This window comes from Orycteropus afer, unplaced genomic scaffold (genome assembly GCF_000298275.1).
Source record: "Orycteropus afer afer isolate SDZICR_OR568_19922 unplaced genomic scaffold, OryAfe1.0 scaffold00077, whole genome shotgun sequence".
Classification (NCBI taxonomy): Eukaryota; Metazoa; Chordata; class Mammalia; order Tubulidentata; family Orycteropodidae; genus Orycteropus; species Orycteropus afer.
In genome coordinates this window covers 8,184,724-8,195,286 of record NW_006921664.1, presented here as the reverse complement: position 1 = coordinate 8,195,286, position 10,563 = coordinate 8,184,724, and the positions used below count along the sequence as shown (strand labels likewise).

Sequence of the window (10,563 nt, the reverse complement as noted above, 5' to 3'; positions counted from 1 at the left end):
ATTCCAGTCACCAGTGATAATTTACACATCCTGATTGCATGTTTGGTCAATTTCAGACTGCAGAAGTTGATAAAAATCTTAAATTTTCTCATCTTTGGCTATGGTGGTTGGGGCATAAATTTGAATAATAGTCTTATTAACGGGTCTTCCTTGAGGCATATGGATATTATCCTATCACTGACAGCATTGTACTTCAAGATAGATCTTGAAACATCCTTTGTGATAATGAATGCCATGCCATTCCTCTTTAAACTGTCATTCCCGGTATAGTAGATCATATGGTTGTCTGATTCAAAATGGCCAAAACCAGTCCATTTCTGCTCACTAATGCCTAGGATATCAATCTTTATGTGTTCCATTTCATTTTTGACAACTTCCAATTGTCTTAGATTCATACTTCATACATTCCATGTTCTGATTATTAATGGATGTTTGCAGCTGTTTCTCTTCAATTTGAGTGGTGCCACGTCAACAAATGAAGGTCTCAAAAGCTTTGCTGTATCCATATGAGCAGGGCTGATTTTACTCTGATAATGCTGCTCTTGTCCAGTCCTACCTTGAGAGCTTTCTAAGCTAAGTGACTCAAACTTTCTCCTCTGTATTGGACAATGTTTCTGGACTATTCATAAAGTTGTACAGTAATGTATCAGACAGTGTTTCTCTGCTATTCATAAGGTTTTCCCTGGCCAATTCTTCGAGAAGTGGATAGCCTCCTCCTTCTTCCCAGTCTGTCTCAATCTGCCAGCTGGGCTGATACCTGTGTAACAGGTGCACCCCACTGGGTTTGAAACACCAGTGGCACAGCCTCAAGACTCAAAGAATCATGTCACCACAGTAGGACAAACCAACAGACAAGTTTGTCTGCCTTAGCTGTTGGAAACCCCTCCAACCATCCTTACTTGGATCCCTGCGGCTAACTCCTCAATCTATTCCAGTCCCCTTTGCCTTTTCTGTCCTCTCCCTGCTTCCCGTCTTGCTGCTTATAGGGGGTGGCCTGGATTCTCTCTCCTCACCTGACTCCCTGTGGTTGTTGAATCCTCGATCTGTTCCTATCCCCTTTGCCTTTTCTGTCCTCTCCCTGCCTTCCTGCCTCACTCCTTGTGGGGCATGGCCTGGGTTCCCTCTCTTCACCTGAGTCCCTAAGGCTGACTCCTCAATCTGTTCCAGTCCCCTTTGCATTTTTTTTGTCCTCTTCCTGCTTCCTGCCTTGCTGCCTGTTCTTAGATCCCTTTTTTTGTCCTCTCCAGGCTTCCTGCCTTGCTGCCTGTTCTTAGGTCCCTGGAATCCGAATGAGAATGCTATTACTTTAAAATACAAAATGGTTGCCACTTGTAAACAATCAAAATGGCTGCACCCTCCAGACAAACAAGAAGGTCAGTGAAAAAAACAAGAAAACCTGTATATATCTGGGGATAAAGTAATAACAGAAAAAGGCAGAGAAGGAGAATAATGAAGAAAAAATGGGAAAAATGAAAAAAGAAAAACAAGGAACAGGGTTAACCATGTTCAAACCAAAAAGAAGGGGAAAAAAAAAATGCAACCAGGAACAGGGAAAAGAAAAAAGCTGAAAACTAGGACCTGGAAGGGGAAGAATAAAGAATTATAGTAAAAAGGATAAAAGTATTAATAATAGTAGTACTTTTAAAACAGACAAAAGCAAGCAAACTGAAAACCAGAAAAAAGAAAGACAAAAAAAATAGAAAAATAGGGGGAGAGTAGGGCAGGGCAGGGCACCCAGGCTCTGTCTGAACAGAGTGGGATGGAGTTCCTGTGGGCCCAGAAGGTGGGTGGGAGTGGGGGATGGCCAAACATCCATTCACCAAGTGGGTGTGGGGTATTAGAGTAACAATATGCCTTGTTGCAGGAGTGGGACATAGGAAATACCTGGGGCAGTGAGGTCCCTTTTGGGATGGGAAGGGTTGTCGTGCAGAGCCCAGGGTGAGTGGTAGGTATTGGGCAGGTCATTAGGCCTTCCAGTCAACTGGGAGGGAGGGGAGGAGGAAGGTAGGCAGACCAGTGGCCGTGGAGTCGACCCTGAGTCACAATAGCCCGTGTGTGTCAGGGTGGACTTGCACCCCACGGGGGTTCAGTGACTGATTTTTCAGTCTTCCCAAGTGCCTCTGGGTGGCCCCGAACCACCAACCTTTTAGCTGGCAGCCAAATGCAGCAATTTTATGTACCACCCTGGAACTCCAAGAAGGTAGGCAAGGTTAGAAGGTGGGCTGATTTGATTTCTCTGACCGAGGAGGTGTTATCATTCCCTAAAGCCTCAGACCCCAAGGGGGTTGAGGGGGGAGTCTTACCTAGGTTCAGGTTTGAGGCTAGTCTCTCGGCGGATGGTTCAAGGTTGTTGAAAAACCCAAGATTGGTGGGCAGAATAGCAGGCTTCAGTTAAAATGTTATAGACTATGAAGGATAAATTGGGTCAGGAGAATACTGAATAAAAACAAAAAAGTACCCACTCGGGTGAGGGGAGGCAGGGTCGGCTTCTGGAGCAGATGCTCCCTCACTGTGGATCACGACCTTCTGTGGAGAAGGAGCAGCATGTGGCTCGTCAGTACTCTTTAGGCATGTTTATTTTCAAAAAAGAAAAATAAAGGAATCAAATATCTACTTTAAAATCTTAAGAAAAAATAAGAATATCCTAAGGCTACATAGAAGGAAAGGCTTAAAGGATAAAGAGGAAACAAATAAATAAGAAGCATAATAGCTTTGTAATTAACAAGTACATTTAAAAATTTGTTCTTTCTAAATACTAATGAAGAAAATAACCTGCTTATGAACAAAGCATATGTAAGTAAAATTAGGCATAAGAAATTACATTTATCAACATATTTAGACTGGGTTCTATAGAGAAGAAAACCAATGAAGCTTATATAATATATGTAAAGAGAGAAAATTATCTCAAGGAAATGGCTCACACAGTTGTAGACTGACGAAGTCCAAGTCTGTGGGTCAAAAGTCAAGCTAGAGGTTTCTCCTAATTTACACAGCTGCAGGGGCTGACAATCCAAGATTGGCAGGTAAAATGGCAGATTACTGGAACACAGGCTACAAATGTAACAATCCCAAAATGAGCAGGAAATAAAACAGGCCATTGGTTCAAGTCTAGAAAATGGAGATGAAGATGATCCAGCAGAAAACCATAGATCTTCTCAAAGCTTTTCCATTATACTAGCTGCAGGCCATACCTTGAAGGAAACTTCTTTTCAATCTATTGACCACTCATAGCAAATCTCATTGTTCAGGTAATTACATTATATCAGATCTCATCATGGGGGACATGACTACATCATAACTGCTAAACCACTTGGAATCACGGCCTAGCAAAGTTGGCACACAACTTTAAATATCACACAACCCATAGTAAAGAGAAAAATAAATCCCCTTCACCTTTGGGTAAAGTATTTGAGAACTGCAAAGAAATGACCTTCTTCAAGAATGTATGTGTGCTTTGGTCTTCATAAACCTGAGAAAGAAACACTTGGAGAGTGCACACTGATAAATTAATCTAGATTAGAAAATCTAAAATAGAAATCTATAAATGGTAATTCAGATATGCGTTGAGAGATTTTATCCCAGAAATGCAAGGACGCATTAAGTAAGACACATGAAAAATTATTGTTTGTAAAAAGATACAATTCAAAATGAGAGTTTAACTCCTGAACCTTTATGTGCTATACAATGTACAGTCAAAATACATAAAGCAGAATTTGTGAGATATGTGAGGAACTGGCAGAAGCCCAAATGTAGGTCAATATTTTCAATATTCCTTTCTCAGCTTTTGGCATATCATATCACCTAAAATAAATGAATTTAAAGAATATCAAAGATATAATCACAAGGCTGCATTAAATAAGCATCTTTGTACATTGAAAAAAAGAGAAAAAATTCCTTATTTTAAAAACTTCTTTTACATATCCCAAAACAGTTTATTTTCCCAGATGGTATTAAATGAATTGTCAAATTTCATCTAAAAATTATATTGGAATTATTTTTGTAATTTCATTAAATGCATAAATTATTTTTGGTATATTTAATATATTTATATTCAGAAACATGGACTAAATTTCCATGTATGTAAATTGATTTTTATGATCATATAATTTTTATGAGTCTGGAACATTTCAAAATTGACTCCTAATATTTTATAATTTTTATTGTTATTATGAGGGGGTCATTTTTATTATTTTCCTACTGACTTGCTTTACTATTAATGAATTTGTTTTATAGATAAATAAATAAATAAATAACCAAATAAAAGCTTTTCTAAAAGAGGACTCAGAATATTGATACATTCCAATCTGTTTTAAAATATTAGTTCAAAAAATGTAGGTTAAAGTTGCTATTCTTCAGGGGAAAAAAACTGTTACTTCCAGAGAGATGGGAAAAGTTTTAAAGTCATGTAAATTTTTTGTTTTTATAATCTGTAATATTTTTTAGTCTGTTACTGTTTCTTATTTTCTTAACTTTATATTTTAAAATGAACTACTGAATCAATTGTCTGAAATCTATAAAGATGATGTCTATGTATCATTGGTGTGCCTCAAGGCCATCAGGTATCCTTTAGGTGCAAGGCATACTCTATTGTTGTTAGGTGTCCTCAGGTTGGTTCTGATTCATAATGACCCTTTGTACAACAGAATGAAATACTGTCCATTCCCACACTATCCTCACAATTGTTACTATGTTTGAGCACATTGTTGCAGGCACTGTGTCAATCCATTCTCTTGAGAGTCTTCATATTTTTTGCTGACCTGTTACTTTGTTAAGCATGATGTCCTTCTCCAGGAACTGGTCCCTCTTGATAACATGTCCAAAGTACATGAGATGAAGTCTCATCATCCTTGTGTCTAAGGAGAATTCTGGCTGTAATCCTTCCAAGACAGATTCGTTAGCTCTTCTGGCAGTCCATGGTATATTCAGTATTCTTCACCAACATCATAATCCAAATGCATCAGTTTTTCTTTGGTATTCCTTATTCATTGTCCAGCTTTTGCATGCATATGAAGCAATTGAAAATACCATGGCTTGGGTCAGGTGCACCTAAGTCCTTAAGGTAATATCTTTGCCTTTTAGCACTGTAAAGAGGTCTTTTGCAGCAGTTACCCATTGCAGTAAGTAATTTGATTTCCTGACTGCTGCTTTCTTGAGAATTGATTATGGATGAAAGTAAAATGAAATCCTTCATAACTTTAATTTTTTGTCCTTTTATCATGATGTTGCTTCTTGGTTCAGTTGTGATAATCTTTGTTTTCTTTAGGTTGAGATGTAATTCATATTGAAGGTTATATAGTCTTTGATCGGATGAAGTGTTTCTATTCTTCTTCACTTTCAGCAGTCCTTCAAAATCTATCCTGATTTTCCAAGTTAGCATTAAATGATTTTACTTTATACTTCCATAGCATATTCATTGCTTATAAATCTCAAAGCATTTTCCTTCAGATTCTCTGTCCCTGAGTTATATGGCTGTTTACAGATCTGTCCCTTTCACTAGTTTATGAGCTCCTAGAGAACAAGGATTTCCACACTGAAGACTAAAACTTTTCCCACAGTAGATTTTCAGTAATATGTCTTGGGCTTTATCAAATTCATTTTTACTTTGAATTTCTAGAATGGTTCTGCAATGAGATGTTGTTGTTGATGTTATGTGCCGTCGAGTTGGCCCTGACTCATAGCGACCCTTCCTTGGGTTTCCAAGGTAGTATACTATGGAAGTAGATTGCCCCATCTTCCTTCCGAGGAGTGGCTGGTGGGTTTGAACCGCCAGCCTTCTGGTTAGCAGTCAAGTGCCATAGGCACTATGCTACCAGCATATTTGTGAGAAGAAAGGCAGTAAAGACCAACATCAGCAAAAAATAAATAAATAATAGGTAAAGTTTTTGTCTGTAAAGCTGTTTTACTTATATTATGTCAGATGGTCCTTACAACTAACCCTAAGTGACACTTTTATGGAGGGTATCTTGGTGTCTCTCTTCTAGATAAGAAGGTACACATATCTCTTCTAGATAAGAAGGTACACATAAGAAGTTAAGAGGTTTTTCAAAATGTACTGGAAAGCAGATTTCCTTATACATGCATATATATATCACACATACGTACATATATATATTATGGTAATAAAGCAAGAATGAAGGTAGAAGTATTTTGGTACAGGAAATTTGGTTGAGTGTACCAGGACTAACCCCAGAGGAAGCTCTATTTTAGGGATAGAAATAAGAAGGCGAGAATGGAGTGGGTAAATAGGAGAAGAGATTGAAGACATTCATAATAGCTAAGAGAAGACTCATTCACTCACAAATTCAATTCCTTAAATTGTTTCTCTTTTCTTTCATTTAAGTATATTCTTTATCAAGTCTCACTCTCCCTCAATATAAGTCTACTAACTGAATCTCTAAAGTTCCCATACGCACTCTCAAAGATAGCTGAGCTGAACCCTCTCAAAGAAAACCTTGAATCAGACTCATTACACCACTTTCCCTTTTTTTCTAGCATCTCCTTTTCTTCTTTTTCTTTCAATTTTGAAAGAAAAGATGTTCTTATATATTATCTTGGAACGTAACAGATTTTTAATGATTAATGTGTAGAGTAGTAGAATGAAAAAGGTACAGTAGAAAGAAAAGAGATTAAAGTGGTGACTCAGAGAACTAACAGGGCACTTGAAAGTTGAAGAAGATTTGTAGATCTAAGAATGTCCACAAAGTCTTCTCTAGGCAGCACTAGCTTTGGAAATGCTTCGAAAGTGGCTCACTGGGCACTGGTTACTAAGAAGTTCACAAGCAAGAGCTTTCAATACTGCAATGAAAGTGGAAGTACTAGAGATTCTGAAATCGGAGTTTGGCATAGCTGAGAGAATTATTTACCATTATAACAGTAGAGAGTACGGGCTATTTTAATTAGCTTCTTATCCTCTATAATTAAACCAAAAAAAAAAAAAAACTAAACCTGCTGTCATCTAGTTGATTCTGAGTCATAGTGACCACATAAGACAGAGCAGAACTGTCCCACAAGGTTTCCAAGGCTATAATCTTTATAGAAGCAGACTGCGTAAACTTTCTTCCACAGAATGACTGGTGGATTTGAACTGATGGTTTTGGTTAGAAGCCAAATACTTTAACCACTGCACCATCATAGCTCTTTCAGTAATTAAACAGAGAGGTTTGAATCAGCTCTTCTAAAGAACTGGCTTCCTATGAATTCAACATCTCCATTTACACAGTAAGTGCCAAACACAGGAGCCACACAAGAATAAGCATATCTTTCAAAATTCCCTGGATCTTAATGTTTTCAGTTATTTACTAGGAAGATTTTCAGTATTGTATTAGAAGCTTGTTATAATGATAGCTTACAACCAAAATATAGATGGACAATCCAACATATCAATTTGCCCCTGTGAAAAAATTAATATAAATAAGTCTGATATAATAATTACTTCATACAATGGCTTTAGATGCCATATCAGAAACTGTAATGTATCTAGATATTTTTTCACTGTTTCATTATATTTTATTTATTTATTTGCAGTTTTAAATCTTTATTTGATAATCAACTGTTAGTTTTCATCCACGTTGACCGTCTGCAGGTTTTTGAAAGTGGTTACAGGTACGTAGGTAACCAACGTGTAGAGCTTTTTTGGTGAATCTTCATCCTCATTACGTTTTCTTGACAACTGTGCATGGATGTGGTATGGGACATTTCTTATTCCCTTGGCCCAGACAGGTTTGTTGAGCCTGGTGTCAATGCACACATTTGGTGTTCCCATCTCTTTCATGGTAAATTTCCGGATCTCCTTGAGTGCCCAAGGGGCACACTTCTTGAAGCCTACTCCAAGGATGCACTTGTGAATGGTGATGGTGTACTCTCTGGTCACCACTTCGTTGACAGCTGAACGGCCCTTCTTCTTCTCACCACCCTTCTTTGCTGGGGCCATAAAGTTGTGACCAGGTTGGAAAGGAAGAGCGCCTGTTTCATTGTATTTTATAATATTTTCTATGAAATTGTGCTTTAATTTGTGTGTGAATAACTCCATTAATGGGGAACTCGTTTTGTGAAGCAGCCTGTCCAAAATTTAGATAACTCTGTATCTTCTTTGCATTAAATTGGAATCTTTCTGTGGATTCCCTTCACTTATCCTAGTTTTACTGTCTAGATCCACCTGACAGTAATAAATCTAATACTTTTAGCTAATAAGTAAGTAAAATACTTCAAGAAAACTATCATTTCCCGTTTGTTCTTAATTTTGAGTTGTCTCTTCATCAAAGTAAAGCCAAAACAAACCAAATTCATAAATGTTGAGTGGATTCCAACTCCTAGCAACCCTATAGGACAGAGTAGAACTATCCCATAGGATTTCCAAGGCTGTAGATCTTTATACAAGCAGATTGCCACATCTTTCTCCCATGGAGTGGCTGATGGGTTCAAACTGCAGGTCTTTCAATTAGCAGCCAACTGCTTAACCACTGTCCACCCTCAATATCTTCAATGATTTTTTTATTGCTTAGCACCTAGCACTTTTAAGTTTTTAATTTTTTCTTATAACAGATCCAAAACTAAACAATCACCTTACATGGTCTGACCAGCACAATGTTAGAAAACAATTTTGAACTGCTTAACACTTCTATTATCCTATTATAATATCTCTTTAACTTTTCTGCTTATTAAAACTCAACAGTCACTTCATGACATGCTGCTAAGGTACATCATTTCCAGTTGCATTTGGGCAGTTGGTTTTTTGGAACCAAGGGTAAAATCTTATGTTAATCCCTGTTAACTTCGATCTTTTTAGAGATCCATCCCATTGCTACAGACTGACAAGGTTGTTTTTTTTCTTCCCCCCCTTCTTGTTTCAATTCTGGTTCTGACATAAAATGTGTTCCTTCTCTTGCCAGGCTTCATGCCATCTACATATTTGATAAGCAGCCTTCTGTACTTCATACAATTCAATCTATAGGATTATACAGTCATAATTACATCTTTTGAGAACTTTCCAATTTTCTAAAGTTATATTTCCTTTCAAAACTTTATGTCCTGGAGTAATGCAAACCTTTCACTAAACTTTTATAAGTTCTACTTTCTAAATCGTGGAGTATATTCTTTTCTTCTCTGGATATATTCTGAAATTTCAGTCTCTCAGGTCTTCAAATATTATTCAATTTATTAATCTCTAACACCTCCTTTATAATCATTACCCAGGCCTAGCTTGTTCCCTTGACAGTAAGAATTTGTTTTAAATTGTCTTAGTTTCTCATTGTTGCTATAACAAATTACTATGAGTTTAGTATCGTTAAAGAATATAAATTTACTACCTTTCAGTTCTGGAGGTCACGAATCTGAAATGGGTTTCACTGTGCTAAAACCAAGTTTTTGGCAGAGCTACATTCTTTTGGAAGGCTCCAGGGGTGAATCTGTTTCCTTGTTTTTTCTGCCTTCTAGAGACTATTTACCTTCATTCCTTGGGTTGTGGGCCCTTCCTCCATCTTCAAAGCCAGAAGTATAGTATCTTCATAACTCTCTGATGCTGACCTCCTCCTCTGTCTCCCTCTTCCACTTTACAGGACTTTTGTGATTATATTTGGAATGCCCAGATAATCCAGGGAAATTTTCTTAAGGTCAACTGATTAGCACTTTAATTTCATTTGCCACCTTAATCTTCTTTTGCATGTAACATACATATTTATAGGCTCCAGGGATTAAGAAGGGGACGTTTCAGGGGGACAATTATTCTGCCTACAATAAAAATGTAAGTCAAGAACTTATTAGATACTTTATTTTTTACCGAATAAATCATTCAGCATATGTGCAAATAGTCAAAGTCATTAGTCATGACTGGTTTTAGGATTAAACTTTCCTTATTTGGCTAAATGGCTTGAAGTATAGTCTTACGATAATACCACTATTTCCCTTCTCTCCTTGAACTACATTAACACAGGCCTCTAACTGCAGGTTTGTGAATGTTTCTAAATTTCTTAGAGAGTGGATCTTTACCCTAGAAAAATACTCTTTTTCCATTTCCCTGCCTCTGCTACTAGTCCTTTTACCAATTTCTAACAGATTGTTTCAATTTACTATCTGAATGATTTTTTAAAAATAAAATGCAAAATCTATGAAAAGGTCATTGGGAAAATAAAAGACACAGATCCAAAGTAAGCTGTGTGACGATGGCAATAAAAAAAAATCAAAAGAACAAAATGCACACAAAGAATGTGAACTCTCGGTCTTGTTCTACCACTGAGATGAAATTTCTTCTTCGGATTTGGTGTGATCACCTGAATACTTCATCAATCTTAGAAGGATGGCAAGAAAATCATTACAAAATATTGATCTGTATCTGCATACAGAAGTTCCTAGACATGTCTCTAAGGTGGAAACTCTTTTGTATAATGAAGAAAATTTTGACTTTTTTTTTTTCTGTGAAGGTATTAATACTACAATTTCACATTGAAAACCTCTAGAAAAAATGAACCTACCTATGAATAAGGTAAGATGCAGTTCACCAAATATAAGATGGCAAACAATCAGGGGAAAAATGTGTTCTTTATGTGTTTTTTAGTAAAGTAAACTGTA

General features: G+C 36.9%; 1 protein-coding gene across 1 annotated transcript; it reads right to left on the bottom strand.

Annotated features, from left to right (window-relative positions):
• Window positions 1–7,552: 7,552 nt before the first annotated feature.
• Window positions 7,553–7,930, bottom strand: LOC103197350 (60S ribosomal protein L31-like). Its single transcript, XM_042780993.1, has one exon. It carries the CDS (start codon window positions 7,928–7,930, stop codon window positions 7,553–7,555), a length of 378 nt encoding a protein of 125 aa, XP_042636927.1.
• Between the last annotated feature and the right edge of the window lie 2,633 nt (window positions 7,931–10,563).